Here is a 16,967-nt window from a genome sequence, read left to right as displayed (position 1 = left end):
GGCAGGAAGCCTTGCCAAAAGCTTACAGAAAAATATTTCTGTGCTATCAGACAACCACAAGAGACAATTTTTTAAGTTGCAAGAATAGAATGTTTCCCAGAGCTTTGTGCAGTTATTAGTATTTCCATCCTAGCATTTATGGGGGATTTTAAAGCATTAAAGTTTTATGCTCTTGTAACTTAAACAGAATTTGGCACCTAGACTAATAAAATTTTATCTACTTATCACAAGAACTTTATTATCAGTGTTAACATGATTAATTCCAGTTTACCACTTTCTCTTAGATGGATGCTACAGGGATAAAAATTGCTAAAATTGCCAGATTAATTTTACTTAGGAGACCTGGTTATTCATCTGCATACATGGCTGAGATGCTTTCCAGCCCTTCCTGCTTCCCTCCAGCATTTGCAGCCTTCGAAGACAAAATAGACACAAACCGCTGTGGTAGAGAGAGGGAAATCTGTAACCCCAAACAATGGTTTTGTAATAGTGCCACTAGTGGGTTCAGCCTCAAGAGGCATTCTAAACAATAATTTATCTTTTACGTCATCTAACTACACTGACACTCTACACCATATGCCTTCTATAAAAGCTATCTGAGCCAAATCACGCCATTATCTAGATGCCAGTATAATCAGTGACACTCGTAGGGGCTTGCCAGGATTATGAGACTGTGACTGCACAGATGTAGCCAACAGAGACTTCACCCACTTGATCAGGTAGATGATGGTTGTAAATCACATGCACTGTGTGGGGTTCACTGTACCAGAAGTCATGTAGTGCAATCAGGCCAAGGGGCTTCCTCTGAGAATAAGGGCTGGCATTAAGCCTCAGCCTCAGGGAAAACTCTGCAAATTCTGGCAGAGATTACAAAAATCAGATTTTATCCTCCCTGGTAAAAGCCCACTGCTGGGTGTTCAGCAATGTCACCTCCATCAACATCTGCCTTACCTCAACTTCACTCAAAGTCAAAGCAAAAGACAATGGAACAGGTATTCCTAGGAACCAGCCCAGAGCAGCAGTGGTGGAGAAGGGATGTGACACAGCCTACCTGGTGACAGTGAATGTTGTCACCTTGCATCCTCCCCACGGCCCCAGAACAGGGCCTTGTGGCCTCAAGCGTGGGGTACCCTTGGTAGCTTATGACACCAACCAACCTCCTCTCACAGCTTTGCCTCTATGGCAAAACCTAACCAGTAGTGACTCCTATGGGTGTCTGGCTTATGGTCTCACTGCTGAGTACCACAGCAGGGCACCTGGCCTCCTGGCAGTCCTCCTATCAGCAAACCTAAGCTCTTGAGAACAGCTTTGCCCAGTGAATGAGGGCAATCTGGCAGCACTCAGCTGCCCACAAGTCCCTCTGAATGTCCCTGTGAAAGGAAATCAAAACACATTAAAAAAACTGAATGTGTGGTTTATTATATTTAAGATGCTATTTGTCTATAGGGTTAAATAGGGTTTAAATATGTCTGTCACATAGTTAACAGTAAATGAATGTAATTTTACATGTTCAGTATTTTGATACACAGTACAGGACTACAAGTGTGGTAAAGGAGCATGGGAAATTAATATTTCCTTGACGCACATATCAAATCTTGCAGCACCACTTAAAAGCTTGGAGTAAGGACTCAAGCTGCAGTATTACAAGCGCTACTAAATAAACCAAGAGACATACCTATATTAAACATTAGAGAAACAAAACAAATGACACAAGGGTTTAATATTTAAGATTTGATACAGGATTAAAATACTAATATTTTTAATGTCCTGGTTTCAAATTAATAAATATAAAAACAATATAAAAATATACACCAGTTGAGAAAAGGATGCACTGAGTAAGGTTAGAAAGCTAAATTTCACTTTCAAACGTATGCAGGTATGTCTTTAGGGAGAGGATTTCTGTGTAGCTGCGACTGGTCTTTCGGAAGAAGTCCAAGCTTGTGAGCTGTTCAATGTCACGCACACGTGCAGTGTGCATCTTAAGAAGATCTTCAACCCACTTTGATTCATCCTCCAAGCTCTGAAATGTAACAAAAAGTTTTCATAACATGCCATGTCAAAAGTCAGCTCTGAAAGAAAGCGCAACTTTTCTGAAAATTGGGTCCATTTGAACAATCTCTGTACCTTATTCAAGAATGACTGAAGTAAACAAATTCCAAGAAAACAGATTTGAATCTTCACATGCAAGATGATTCCTACAGTTTTATTTTGGGACCCATTTTAGGGTGGGCTTCAGACAGTGACCATAGTCATCTGGGAAAAGCTGGCCCCATGTTGCAGGTGTTTAAGAACAACCCTATGCTTTTAGAAGATCCGTCAGTCACCACATATTTTTTTTATCTCGCAGAAAGAGCTCCATATTAATCAGTTGTGTATTACCAAAGCCCAAACTCTAGGCTGTTTAGCTTTGAACCCTACTCCTACATGTTATTGTTGTTTGACCAGCACTTCATCTAACACAATATTATTTTAATCTTTCCACTTTACTGTTAGGAGACCATTACGATTCATTACACAGCTGGGACTATGGTTTATGTTGGTACCTGTAAAATCCAGTTATTAGAACACACATATTATTCACTGGTAGAAAAAAGACACTCATTAAACACTTCCCAATACAAAAAAACCACATCACGAAGGTGATGCTGCCAGAGTGATCACGGTCAGGTTGCATGGGCGTAATCTCCCTTAGGGGACTATTCCTGCTGCATGCCTTGTGCCAGCTCCAGCGTTTACTGGAGCCATCCACAAACTAGTGTAACTCACTAACACATCGGAAAATCAGCCCTGCAAAACACTGCAGTTAGTGGCTGTTTGAGTGCGTTAACCGGTCCAGTGACATGTCCCATGAGCATTGCAGCCAGCCCTGGGGACTGCACGGCAGGGAGCAGACGTGGGAAAAGGGCTGAGCAAACAGGACTTTTCCCCCTTTGCCTCTCAGGCTGGTATGTCTACACTGCAGTCCAGGAAGCAAGTTAGGAAAGGACGGTTGTGCCTCTGGACATTTGGACCCCATGTGTCTTGGGAATCTTGCTGATAAAACTATGTTTCTGGGCTTACTCTTGAAAATGAGCCCCTTTCTGACTGTTTCAGCCAGGTCCTCCTATAAAGTGACCATTTCACCTTTCAAGACTAAGTTTCAACAATGTCAGATCCTGGAGTAGATGTGCCACAGACCAGGCTGTGGGTCACCCCGCAAAGGCCAGGAGGGTGAGCGTGATCATTTGCACAGAGAGGACATGAAGTACCAGCTAGGTCACAGCTGGCTGCTCTAAAGTAAACGTCCATGACCCAGTCAGCACTTGTCTGTTATGAAGCTTTTCAGCTCCAAACCAACTTTCCTCTCCATCTCGCTAGCAACCTGAGGTCCAAAACCAGGTCTGGAACATGAAGAGAGAGATGCAGCTTAAGAGGGAAAAGATGGGAGCATGTGCTGCTTGCTCCACTTCGTCTGAGGTGTCACGCTCCAGGAACGCCACCTGGCAGCACACGGCTGCAGGAAGCCCCCTGCTCAGCCTTCAGCCTGGTGATCAGGTTGGTAGCCTGCGAACGGGCCTCAACAGGGTCATTACTGCAAATGCAATCACTGTGACACTTTTGTTGTCTTCAAGCCTTCCTTCTGAGCAGTAAATCTGCATTTTACAGAACTCAAAGGGAAGTCCCAATGCTACAAAGCTCACTTTTTTAATACAATGAGGACTCCTAAGAATCTGCAAAAGATCTGCAATATGAATAAATCACAGGACTGTGAGGTTTGTTTTAAACCAAGTCCAGTAAGACAGCATTTGCATCACCCCAGAAAATCAATCAACTGGTCCAGGTTTTAGTTTTTCCCTTCCACACTGATGGCAAAAATTTCTGCTAAGATGGGAGCTTCTCAGGTGAATCGGCAGATAGAAGAGAAGGAGCTGGGTATACTAGTTATGCACAATCGTAAGCCACCATTACAGCACAGCTATGGAAAAAGCAAATCCTAGACAGTGTCAGAGGAGTTGTGTCCAGTGGAAGGAAAACCATTTTCATTTTGAGAGCTCAGCTGGAGTACTTTATCTTATTCATGTTCCAGAAAAAAAAAATAAACTGGAACAGATGCATAGGAAGGCTACCAAACTGCTCATCCTCTTATAAGATGGGCAAAAAAGATCCTGTGTCTCCCATGAATAGAGAAGTATATGCCTTGAGAATCACCATAAATCATCACTAGGGCAAATCCTGAAGTCCAGTGAAGGACTATTTAAGCCATAGGAAAATGTTGACACAAGAATAAATGGGTATAACCTCACCATGAATAAACACAGTTTGGAAATGGAACAAATTCAAATGAGAAGAGTAGTGGTGTTCTCCAATGGCTATGTGAAGAGAGAGAAAGTATGTGCAACAAGAGCAAAGCAGGGGGTAAAGCTAATATTTCTTCAGATCTTAAAAGGAAGCTGTGGAGAGGTTAAGGAAAAATTCTTATATTATCCCATGCATTTAATTCACGAAGCATGTGAGGTTTTACATAATCAGTTCTTTGAACAAATTGGATGAAACACCACATGCAAAAGTAAGACTGACACAGTATTTGAATGGCAAAATTTTGCCTTACTGTATTTTCATTCAACGTCTACATTTAAATATTTTTGGAGTGGTTCTTTGCTATGTAAAAAGCATAAACCAATATCTGCTAATGACCTTGTAGTAAGTTCCTCCCAGAACTGTAAATACATGCACCATAAATAGCATGACCTACAAAGAAAAGAAGCCTGGGTTGGAATATAAGAAGTCAAAGAATAAGAGATGCCATTATTCTAAATAGTTCATCAAAAAAGATGTCAGCAGTTGAAGGCAACCATGACACACAGCATAGGAAGGAAAAAAATTTACTTTGTCATAAAATTACATATGGGCAGAGATACTAGGACAGAGGCACTAATAACTGCCAGATTAGTAACTTCCAGATCACCACTGGACCTTGATTCAGAGGAAAGCAGTCCAGAGAAATACCACGATGAAATATATGTAGGACTTTCCAAGACTTCTGGTGGAAGGCATCTCTGCCCAAAGCAGTTAAGAGTCTAAACAGGGGGAAGCCAGACCTGCTCAAGAGGGAGGGATACTGCTCCAAAAGCGTGGTTTTAAAAAGAGGGACCTGAAAGCAGGCGATGTTTGATGAATGAGAAAGAGACAGTGTTCCAGGTGAATTGTGTACAGAGTTGGAATGACTATTTCTGCCTGTAGCTGGAACAGGAGTCTTAACTTTTTGTGCCAATACAAAATTCATAACATTAATGCGTTCATTCAGGAAACGGTCTCCTGGCAGCCTATAGTGAAGTGTCTGTGTGCAGGAATCCGCACAGCTGTGTAATGGGAGAACAAGTTCAGGCGGAAGGACAAGTCTAAATACAGCTGCCTGGGAGGACTGCTGTCCTTGCAGAGCGCCAGAGCCCACGGGGACCCAACCGCTCTCCTGATGCACGATCAGCTGCTGAGCGTGCGTGTTACTTTCTGCAGTGCTGACCAGACCGAAGCCTTTGTATTTCACCAAGATTCTTACACTATAGGATCCTGCATCCTAAAGACAGGGAGGAAAGGAACCAGGAGGGTGTCTGGTCACCTCTGGTAATGAGAGTCTAAACTTTTCCCTTGAATCAAGACATGTTCTGGAAACAAGAGCTGGCACTTTACCCTCGGCAGGTTTTAGCATATAGTTTTAATACTGTGTGGGTTGGATGTAATCATGCTGTCTGACACACCCAGACTGCCATAGCAGACAGACTATATTGTACCTGCATATGGAAACAGACCTCAATAAAAACATCAGGCTGGCTGCCAGCACAATACGTCTACACACACAGCCTCCCCCCAATCTGCTCTGAGGTTACACTGGCAGTGTCTGCCAAAACACAGAAGCCCACAGGTTGTTTACTGCCCACCTACTGTATGTCAGCTCTTCCAGACAGTTTTAGTTGCAGTAATAGTTCCATATTTTCTCTGATATCATGGAGGATCACTTTTGTCTAATGAGTTGAACATGACACTTAGGAGTCCTACTCTGTGCTTTCATTCAAGACATCAGTGAGCACCAGTATCGAACTGTAACGGGGTTTTACATGTCCCAGGAATATATATACCATGGGGCTATGGTAGCACAGCAGAACTTACATTGCAGCTCTCATCATTGTCAGGCCGGTGGGGAAGGATGTAGGAGAGAACGGAGAGTGGTCCATCACACTTGTCGGCTGGCTGAGTGAAATCTAAGCAGCTGGTTATGATGGTGTAGTAATGAGTAGGAATAGGGATGGCACTGCCTTCCACAAACCTGGGGGAATGAAGCAAACATTTATCCACAAAGTATAAACCTGTTAGGAAGAAGGTTACACAAACAGCATGGAGTTTCCTCCCCTACATGTGAGGACACACACATTGTTGAGATGTGTTTGATTCCTAGAGACTGACTGAAAATGAGCATTCAATTAGTTAATGTTTTGATACTGTGTTATAGAAATACCACACACCAGTGCAGAAAGGCTTCTTCGGTTCAAGGACAGAGAGAGAAAGCATTACTGCCTTAACAAAAGACTTGCGTATCTAACTCAATAGCACTGCTACCATTTGCTCTGGTGTCCAGCTGCCAACTCTTAAGTTCTGGAGAATTTTAGAGAACACAGATTATTTGGAACATAATTTGGCTTCATCTCAAGGATGAATGAACACTTAATTTCAAAGTTAAGGTGAACAGTTACCTGCTGAATTGCCATTTTCTTATTTTTACCACTGTCCTACCTACAGGAACACTCAGTCCTGATGAAAAATAATTTTACAAAGAGCTAGAAAATTATACCTCCTCCCCAAAATCTAATGATGTGCAGATAATGAATTGTTTAAGATAAAGGCACCCTTAAGAGAAGCAACAACAAACCAATTTAAAGACAAACTCTTACTGCTTTATTTTGTCAGGAGTGTCATGTAAACCATCATAGTCGTAGTCAAAGATCGGCCCACTTATAACATTGACTCCATTTCGTTCAGTGGCATATCTCTTCACCAAAACCCTTTGGAAATAGTTCCATACCTCTACGGGGGGAAAAACCAAAACGAAACAAATAAAATATGCCAAAATTTGGATAAGCCAACACATGTTGAAATTATAAATGATTTTCTTTTCCTGAAAATAAAAATCCAGTCAACATCATTCACACAATGGCAGGGGAAATCAAAGACTAAGCATTACAGATTTACTGCAGCTTCATTCAGTTTGGTCAGTAAAGCCTATTCAGACTTCTTTGTTCTCTGTTGATTTTTTCCCCCAAACCAGCGATAAAGGAAATGCAGGGTACCACTCCCGGGCTGGCATTGCTATAGACATTGCACAGAGAGCTTGCTGTTCCTTCACCAAGCAGTAGAAACAGCTATTCACACGCTTTTGATGTTCCTGTGAACACTTCCTTTGTCTTTCTTATCTAGTTACAGGGAATGGTGCTAAGTTTTATTTTAATTCTAGAAAAGAAACAGCACCATGATTTAAAGCAAAACAGAAGCATTTTAAAAGAAATGGACATACAAAGGTCATATTCTTACAGTTAAATCCTCCTTGGATACAAAATGTCTAACTTTCAATTAGGTGCTGTCAAGGATGACCAAATTATGGCATGGCATCTCATTACAGCAACTTTTGGGAAGTGCATGATAGCCTTTCTCCTACCACACCCTCCTCAACCTTAACAAGTTAAGATGCTTGCAGAGATGGGAAACACACTGGAATTTCCAGTTGCATAATTTTCCCCTTATGTTTTCCTTTTTATTTTAACAATAACAGAAGTGTGTGTAAACAAAGCATCTCAAACTCGTAGAAGTTTAACATTTCTCTTGCCAGCTCAGCTTGTTAAGTCCATGGTTCCCCGGTGGAGATGGCAACACCAGGCTCAGCAAGTTCTCCAGAACGTCTTGTCCTAAGACTGCTCAGTGCCACATGAACTCCCTGCTCGGGCTGACGCAGAGAGTCCCACAAGCAATGGTCCAACAAGAACCTCAGCCGTGGTAACCACTTGGCAGTACCACCTCCAACTGCTCGCTCCCCCAGTGCAGCCGCCTTAACAGTAAAAATAGCCCAAAGAGGAAAACTTTCCCCCCTCCCCTTGAGTTTTCCGGCTGAATCAGTTCCTCACTTGGGTTCTCACTGCAGCCACATAGACAGCAATGCCAGTGCAATAGGGGGCCAGCCCAGGGGCATCATCCTGCAGCTCCAGCAAAGTGGGAACTGCTTAAGCCAGACTCAATACAGAAAAGATGGATATAGAATTATTGCCTGGGAGGATGGGACAGTGAATTAAAAAAACAAAGCAGACAAGGGGGCCTCTGCAGCCAGCACTGCCACCAAAGCCAGCATAGCATAAAACTGCCACCTGTATTTTTCCTGCTAGAGAAAAAGCTCTGGATAATGAGCTTATAATCGACCCTCTACATTGCAACCCACACACATGTAGTGGTTCGTAACTCCCCAGGAAAGATATTAATTCCAGCATTTGTTCTCAGGGAATCCTTCACCCGCTAGACAAAATGAGCTGCTGGTGGTAGACTGTTCTCTTGTGATTAACATCTCAGCTAATTTTCTTAGACTAACATTAACATAAAGAGCATTTTTATGAAGTGATTTGAGAGTGGGAAATCCCCAATAATCTTACACTCTGTAATCAGTTAAGTGCCTTTGCTCAAATTTCCAGCAAACATCACCACTCGTTCCTACTCAGAGGTTTTTCAGTTAAAAACACTCTTTTCTGGTTAAAAAGAAAAAGCCTCCCATAGGCTTTGATGTTTATCCAAACCTCTCTGGCCTAAAATCTGAATTGGAAATCACACAAGAACAGGCTCTTGAGATTCTTCCAAGGCTTCTCAATTCCTGCCAAGCCAAAAATGCCACCAGAATAGTCTGATGGTTTTCCTACCTCTTGGCAAAACTAGAGAGAAAATGGATGTGCAGACAAAAGAAATGTTAATATTATATCCCTGCAGTGCTGAACGTTTCAGCCAGGTTTAAATTATTCCTCATTTTCCATGAATTGGTTTCCTTTTCCTTTTTCTTTATAGGTAATAAATATGTTTGGTCTCCCTCTAAGGGCATGAATAGAAAATAAAAAATAATCACTTGTCCTTGAACTACAACAACATGCTAAGTACACACTCCCAGGCTTGTGTACGCTCCCAGGCAGCTCCAGTGGAGACGTAAAAACATGTTGCCCATGTACATTCTGCACTAGCTTGGGCTACAGACAAGAAATTCTGAATGGTCATGCACAGACTGAATTACTGTAGCATGAAGCAAAATTGCTAAACTACAGCACATCTGTGCTCTTATCTCAGCACAGCACCAAGGAAAATAAACCCTTCTGAAAGCTTAAACCTTTCTTGTGGTATTTTGCCTGCCCATACCTACAACTATACAGGTACCCACACGCATTATCTGCTGGCTACAGGTAGCTGAACTTTACATCCTAAATTTCTCCCGCCAATCCATTCCACAGTCCAACACATGTATCATCAGAAAAATAAAATGTTGGGAAAGAGAAGTAAAGCCATGGAAAAGGCACTTACTTTTGAAGGCAGGATACATTGGAATGATATTTGTTATTAGAAAAGCATCATATTTTGCTTCTGCAGAAGAACTTAATTCTGAAAAAATAGATCAGAAAAATATTAATAAGATGAAGGATCAGAAATTCAAGGAACATAAAAATATTTTGAAAAATGTCTTCAGAGATCAGCCAAGGGGAATATTGTCATCTAAACAGCAATCTGAATGCTATATTCAGAAGTACACATTAAATGTATAAAATTATTCTTTAAGGCGACAGCTGGGCATGAAGAGTAAGGATTTTTTCTTTGCTTCAACTGTCAACCATTTCAAAGTATTTTCATAGCTCTCATATTTTTGCAGTATCAAAAGTCAGAGAGCTGCTCTGCAGGCTTTTACAAAGAGGCAATTTCCAAGGAGAGGAGTGCAGGATTATCTTCTAGTTCTGAGCAAGCTTCTGCACCAGTAATTTCATGTCTGAAATCCACCATAAATTATTTCATCCATGAAGTGAGGAAGGCAGAGCAATGAAGTTCACAGCTGTGAGGCAGTTGTGCCCCTCGAACATTTGCTAATCCCAGAAGATCGTTGCTCCAAGACTGCACCAATGTAACTGCAACAGCAGAATCCAGGACACTCGTTTACACAGGTTTCCTACCAGCACTGTTTCTACAGGATGGTAGAAATTTTTACAATATGCAAAAGTCTAGTATGGATTTATAAATTAAATATATGTTTATTTCTCTGCTGTTTGAATAAAAACTAAAAACTCTGACTGGATTCCTAGTTCATATAATCTGGTATCTATCCACTGACTTTTAAGGGCCAGCTTTTGGAGACTGTCTTCTAGCTCGTACTCCTCTGTCCAATTCTTTGTTCACCTTTATTTTTATTAACTAAACTGCAACACTTCACTTTTGGTACATGAAGCTGGGCACCAGTTTGGAGCATCTCTTGCAGAGTTGAGGGACCACAGTGTGATGGCAACTTGTGGCATAGGATCCTTGGTCCTCAGCAAGTGCAGGAAAAATAATGTATCTATCCCATTTAGCCCCATATATGACACCAGTGCAGAAGCAGCTCCTCTGAGAAGACATCACAGAGGAAGAAATCACCCCAGAGTGGGGAAATTAAAACATTCCTACATATATTCTTTCCCAACAGCCTAAAAAAGACCAAAACCCTTAGTCTGTTTGTATCTGATGGGAAGGTTTTTCATACCTAAGGTTTTCCTTAACAAAAAAGAAATTTACAAAACCTCTAGGTATTAAAAAGCTATTTGAACTTACGGGGAGGGAAAAGGAAGCCATAGGAGAGCTGTTTGTCGCCTCTGTAGGCTGTGCAGCTCTGGCTGTTTCCTGGAGAAATGCGGAGGTCAGGCCTCACACAGCTGGCCAGGTGCTCTGGGACACCTGATACCTCTGCCTGCATTGAGGAACAAACACAGAAATGACAAGAAAGGTAATTCTAGCATTTATAGCCAAAAGAAAACAATTTCATAGAGTTGACATTAGACAGAACACCTTGTTTGGAGTAAAATGAACTACCCAGCTGTACAACCGAGTCCTGCTCCTGTACCTGCCGCAGAGCCCCTCCTTCAGGCAAAGTCACCATGGGAAATAATTCAAATGAAGTAGCTGATTATGCTATCACCATACAACAAACTCCCATCAAGCAAAACTTAGAAAGAAAATGAAAACAGGAACAGAAAAATACAGCTCTTCTGCCTTAAAACTCTTTTCTCATGAAGGAAAAAAAATGGATTTTTGCAATCCTTTCAATGGTACTTGACATAGTTTCTGGTGGGAAACTCTACTTAGGGAAGGCTTAGTTTTAGGACTTCAAGAATAAAGGTACCAAACAGGTTTCCCCAGGATTTTTAAAGCAATTTCCAAGACCAAAGACAGCACTGACCTGTTTGGAAACAGTGTAAGATGTCCAGAGAGGCATCAGGAATGTTTCGCTGTAGCCACTTTCAAAGTCATGGTGATGCAAGATGTTGTATTTTGTGCGGTACAGTACTGCGGGGCGCCCATATAAGAGGTGCTTCTCTAGAGATCAGAAGAAATTACATTTAGATTTATTATTGAAAGCCTTAAGTATTAAAAAAGGGGGGTAGGCTTTCCAACTCATGATGATTTTACAGCGATCCTTAATGGGATACTGACCCTGAATAACTGCTAAGGAAATCTTGTAACAGAGAGCAGTTCTTCAGTGTTTTTGGTTGTGATCCCCCTTCCAGGCTCTCAACCCACCTTTAGGTTAAAAGTCCCATCTGCTCTTGAAATCTTTTTGGTGTCATAGCATGGAGTGGGTGTTTCTCCAAACACGGGAGACTCCACAAGGATCTTTGTGTCCACATTTCAGTCACACATGAGGTGAAAAGCAATTTATTGTACCTTTAAATCTACCCCTACCTTATCACTCCTGCCACTTTTCTCCAGATTTTCTCTCCTTCCTATGTTTTTTGTAAAGTCCCTCACAAAAGGGAGGCAAAGGTGCTCACTCATTAGAAGAGTGGTTTTTTCCACTTGGCTAAACCAGATGGTGTTTTGAAGACTGATGTGCTGTTTTCTGTCAGTAATATCACGGAAAACTAACAAACAAAAAACCCTTGTCCTAACTTTGGCTAAAAAAAAAAGACACCTCCAACTCTGCAAAACTTGTGTTTCTTCTGTCTTGTTGATATGTTATGGTTAAACATCACTAGGTCCCTCTGATAAGCTTGCTTATAAAAAGACAAAAACATCATTGAAAGACATGAAAAATAAACTTCCTGGCTAATCTTGCATTGTGCTGCACAGTTTATTGATTTTGATAGCCATTTGGCAAACAGGTTTGACTCGCTTTTGGAAATCAAAACATAGACACAAGGAAAGCAGCCTAACACAGTTCACAGAAGGGCATTTAACCTGAAAGAAAAGGGCATGTTTTATTAGTGTTTGTGTCCAAATAGAGGATATTTTAATAGGACACAAGAAAGAAAAGTAGAAAAAGCCTTGTCTAAGGACAAAGATGATAAAATTGCTTTGTTCAAGAGAAGCTGCAGGAATCAATTTCTTCTGCATGTGAATAACAACCTTAGCTAAGTATCCCTGGTGCACCATGCAAGAGAAGGGAATTACTAACTAAATGCAGGAAGATCCCTGAACAGGTGCTACAGCCTGTCATAAAATACAACAAAATAACTTGCACATAGCAGAAGTCCTTGTTGTTTAAATAAGGGACACATCATTCCACAGACAACTTAGAAATGAGCAAGTGAAATTGGTTTAAATCCTTATATCTTAAAACACATCAAAATACTGTTTTTATACTACTGAAGAATCATCAAAGCCATAAGCCAAAACAAAGATGTTGAGATATCTAGGAGCATAGTGTTGAGGGTGTTTTTTCCTCATTCCAGAAATTGCCACAGCACAGAGTAGCTCTTCACTAATTGAAAAAATCAGTTTAACAAGACGAAAACTGCAGAAAGGCAATTTAACTCACAAAGAAAAGGAATAATTTCACCTCTAGAAATTACAGGATAGGGGGCATTGCCTGTTCACAACAGGAAAAACTGCAGAATTATCTTCACAAGGGAATTTAAAAAAAATCTCCTTAGTCATCTGAGCAATACAATTTGAAGTATGTCAAAAGTCCATGTCACAGAATCACAGAGTGGCAGGGCTTGGAAGGGACCTCTGGAGATGATCTTGTCCAACCCCCCTGCTTGAGCAGCACACCCAGAGCAGGGGGCACAGGAACGCGTCCAGGTGGGTTTTGAATGTCTCCAGGGAAGGAGACTTCACAACTGTCTCCACAACATATTTAAACTCAAAACTTCAGAATTTGCTGATTTGGACAGCCGTTATGGTGAGGGGAATACTGTGAACTGTTATACTGAACCTGATCACAGCTGTGAGAAGGAAAGCTCTGCTTTGCTGTGCTTTCAGTCAGTATTGCTGCTCAGAAAAGCAGTTCCCATCCCCTCCCCTCTGGTCCTATTGCTACGTTTTAACCCGGACCACAGCCACACAGAACTCAGCGCTGGCATACAGTAGGGAGGGTGCAGGAACGAGTGTCCAGGAGAGCAGAGGATGCTTTCTCCTGGGAGTAACATTGACTTGAATGTTAATGAGGGACAGAATTGATCTAAGCATCGCTGAACCAGCAAAGCACTCCTGCACTTGTTTCAGTGGATAACCTGCACCCTAAAACCCAAGCATTAAAGACCCAGTTAGGGATTGTCAGAGCAGCAGTACCATCCTTTCTAACACTGGCCTGGTGAAACCTAAGCCTGAACAATACTTGTTAGACATGGTGTGCAGATAGAGTCTGGCTTCTACCCCATTTATCACTTGTGGTTGAGTGGAGCACTGCCTCATGCTCCCTCTCCTTTCTTCATCTCTCTGCTTCCACAGTGGAGATTAAACTTCTTAACAGTGATGGAAAGGAAGTGCTAAAACTCCTATCACTTTGAATGATACTTTGGTCCTGGCTACAGCAAAAGATAGTGTGCACTTCCTCACATGAGCAGTGCTTAGTCTTCCCCAAGTATCTCATGTACGTCTATATGCTATTTTGACAGTTACTTTGAAGAGACTGTTTGCTATGCATTAACTAAACCAAAGCAGGAGTTTGCCTTGTATCAATGAGGCAAACTAACTTGCAAAAAAACCCCAAAATAACTGTTATTAACTAAGGCACCAGGCTCTTACCTTCTGTTCCCTTGACATGAAAGCGCTTGTTGAGTTCATCCAACTTGTTCTTCTCAAGAATAGAAAAAGGAACAAGATTAGGATCACTGGAGCATTCTGACATCTCGCTTTACTAGGCATCTAGCAAAACAAAACTAGTGCTATAAAACACTAAAACTTTTTTTTTTGTTATTTCCTGTTTTACAAAAAGCCATAATTGTTCCAAAAGGGCACAAACACTATACAGGAAGGACCTGGGAAATTCTTACAGATCAAACCCTCTCAAAATAGATAAAATGGCTGCACCTTTACTAGGCAACTACGTTTGTAGGGAAAGCATCAGCAGATCCTAAACACCTACTTTATCATCACAGGTACATCCTATATCAAAATCTGATGCAGAAGGTAGAGCAACAGGATAGAGTGGTTTAGCAACTTCATCTGGCACAGTTGGTTTATAGACATTGACTCTCAGCAGGTGATTTAAACTTCCGTGGGTGCCATTATTTGGAGCAGGCTTTAATCCAAGCAGGTCTATGAAAACACCAAAGATAAATGAATGATGGTTAGGTTGCAAATGTGCATGCAGAAGCATCTCTACTGAGCTAAGCCATGTATTTGCAATACTGTTTACACCCATGACATGTTAATGAATGTTTTTAATGTAATATAAATACTAATCTTTTGTCCAAATCATAAAATTGCAAATGCTGTCTGAATAGTATGGTAGCCTTTATGACAAGAAGGTTAATTTGCATCAAAAAACTGGAAAACACTTTTTTTATAACTACTGCTGCAGTTTCCGTTGCAAATGCGCTGTCAATAAGTAGACTTTACACCAATCACCTGCAACACAGTGTTATTAGCCACCTGCTTTAGAGATAAGGGATTATTGCCTTTTTGGTATTTCATGTTTGAAAAAAGAAAATAAGTGAATTACACCTTCTCTAGAAAGATTTTTTTACCCTGGAAAAATCACTATTAAAGAAAAGATCATAGTGAATATCTGTACCAGATTCTGCTTCAAGGCTGCAATAGGAGCATAGGAAACATAATCATACCAGGAGATGCCATCAAAAACTAAGTGATGCCCCATGAGACATGCAGGTGCAGAAGCAGTCTCTGAACAGAAACCTCCTTCCTAGACTGCTGAAGTGTGGACACCACATACTGTAGTGGTGTGTATTTGGCCTCTGCCAGGCTGCACGCAACAAAATTCTGGTAACCACCTTTATTGGCCAGTTGTTAGAGTAGAGCAAACTGAGGCTTCTGAGAAGTGCCTTCAGCCCTCCTGGTCAAAAGGTAAGTTCTTGCGAAGGGGGACTGGGGAAGGGGCACTGGGAAGGAGTCAGGGCATGAGCTCATGGTGCTAAAACAGTGTGTTTCTCTTGCAGTTTCTCAAGAAGGTAGCTTACCACACATGACGTTGTAAAGTTCAATATTTTCAAAAGGAGGTACTTTGGTCTTGTATTTGAATGTAGGGCCATAACCTATAAAGACAGTCTTAAAAAAAAAAAAAAAAAAAGAGAGACGAATACAAAAGAAAAGCATTAAAAGGTAGGGGTTTTCAGTGAGTATTTATATTTTAGAGACCTCCAATTTCTTCTGCCTTCAATGACCCTCCCAAAAAGGTTACTGCATTGCTCATACCTGCATGCTGTTTATCTTGTTGTCATAGCCATGGTCTCCGTGGAAGAAACATTTTCCCGTTGGCTTCTTGTAAACATCCACAGCTTTCCTAAATTGAAAAATTATTAGAAAATTTCCTCAAAGGAATGGTGTGTAGGAAAGGTAGGTATGGTGGCTGACCTAACAATATACTTTGGGGGTAGAAGGGATGAGGTTACAAGGTAGTGCCTTGCTTGTCTTTCTTGACTAGGCGTAGTGGGGACTGTAGGCTCATCCAACAGGCCCAGTGTTTCTCCCTCTGCTCACACTATACAATCTTAAGGGCCAACTCTTGCTCATTGATAACAACCTTAGCATCTATTTACTTGTTTTCTCAGACTTTCTTATATCACATCATCTCCTACAGACTGCAGGTATTTTGAACCATACTCTTCCAATCCTCAAAAAGCCAAAAGAGGCTTATGAGAAAGCACTTTTGTGATGTCACAATGCTGCAAATGTCATATAATGCTATAAAGTGCTTTCACCTGTTTGCCTTCCACCCAGTAAACAAAAATGGGGAGCAGACGCAAAGCTGGAGGGAAAAGAGAAAGATTGTAATGAAGATAAATAACTTAAAAATTAAGTGCTCTATCATAGGAATGTCAATTATTTGCTTGTTAGAATTTTTTTTTTTACAAGATATGTGGAAAAATAAGTATTGTGTCATAGGAATTATAATTACCAACTTGCTCCTGAGTACTTTTTACAGTTTTATGAAGGCCATGTGCAGGCAATGCACAGAAAGGACCCAATTATCCTACAAGTTAATTTATTCATCTGCAATAAAATGATGCTCAGCCAAAGTTTGATTTTGGCCTCGTAAATTACTAGTTATGGCAATCAGGTGTGTAACTATCATTTTCCTGGCTGTGAATATACAATGAATTACAGTTACATTAAAAAATAAATTAATGATGAATGAGATTTCAGAAAATCTAATGAATAAATAAGCCAAAGAAATTCTGATGTAATTAATAAGAAATTACTAAATGTAAATCAACTTGGCCTATCCCATCATTTCCAGTAAAATTCTTAAAACTAAAACTTTTATAGGCCTGAAACTC

General features: G+C 40.9%; 1 protein-coding gene across 5 annotated transcripts in view; it reads right to left on the bottom strand.

Annotated features, from left to right (window-relative positions):
• Positions 1–1,398: 1,398 nt before the first annotated feature.
• Positions 1,399–16,967, bottom strand: part of ENPP2 (ectonucleotide pyrophosphatase/phosphodiesterase 2) — a 54,226-nt gene continuing 38,657 nt past the window's right edge. For 4 of the 5 annotated variants that reach the window (XM_064442182.1, XM_064442184.1, XM_064442183.1 and 1 more), the window contains 10 exons: positions 15,883–15,970; positions 15,648–15,735; positions 14,594–14,766; positions 14,254–14,305; positions 11,465–11,601; positions 10,840–10,975; positions 9,571–9,648; positions 6,924–7,056; positions 6,145–6,301; positions 1,399–2,020 (listed from right to left, as the gene is read on the bottom strand). In XM_064442182.1, the coding sequence (XP_064298252.1) occupies positions 1,850–2,020; positions 6,145–6,301; positions 6,924–7,056; positions 9,571–9,648; positions 10,840–10,975; positions 11,465–11,601; positions 14,254–14,305; positions 14,594–14,766; positions 15,648–15,735; positions 15,883–15,970 (1,213 nt within the window). In that variant the 3' untranslated portion in view covers positions 1,399–1,849. The remainder of the gene's footprint in view (positions 2,021–6,144; positions 6,302–6,923; positions 7,057–9,570; positions 9,649–10,839; positions 10,976–11,464; positions 11,602–14,253; positions 14,306–14,593; positions 14,767–15,647; positions 15,736–15,882; positions 15,971–16,967) is intronic. The other variant, XM_064442181.1, reaches the window with a different exon arrangement.

The sequence above is a fragment of the Phalacrocorax carbo genome, chromosome 2 (assembly GCF_963921805.1).
Source record: "Phalacrocorax carbo chromosome 2, bPhaCar2.1, whole genome shotgun sequence".
Lineage (NCBI taxonomy): Eukaryota > Metazoa > Chordata > Aves > Suliformes > Phalacrocoracidae > Phalacrocorax > Phalacrocorax carbo.
This window is presented reverse-complemented; position numbering and strand designations above follow the sequence as displayed.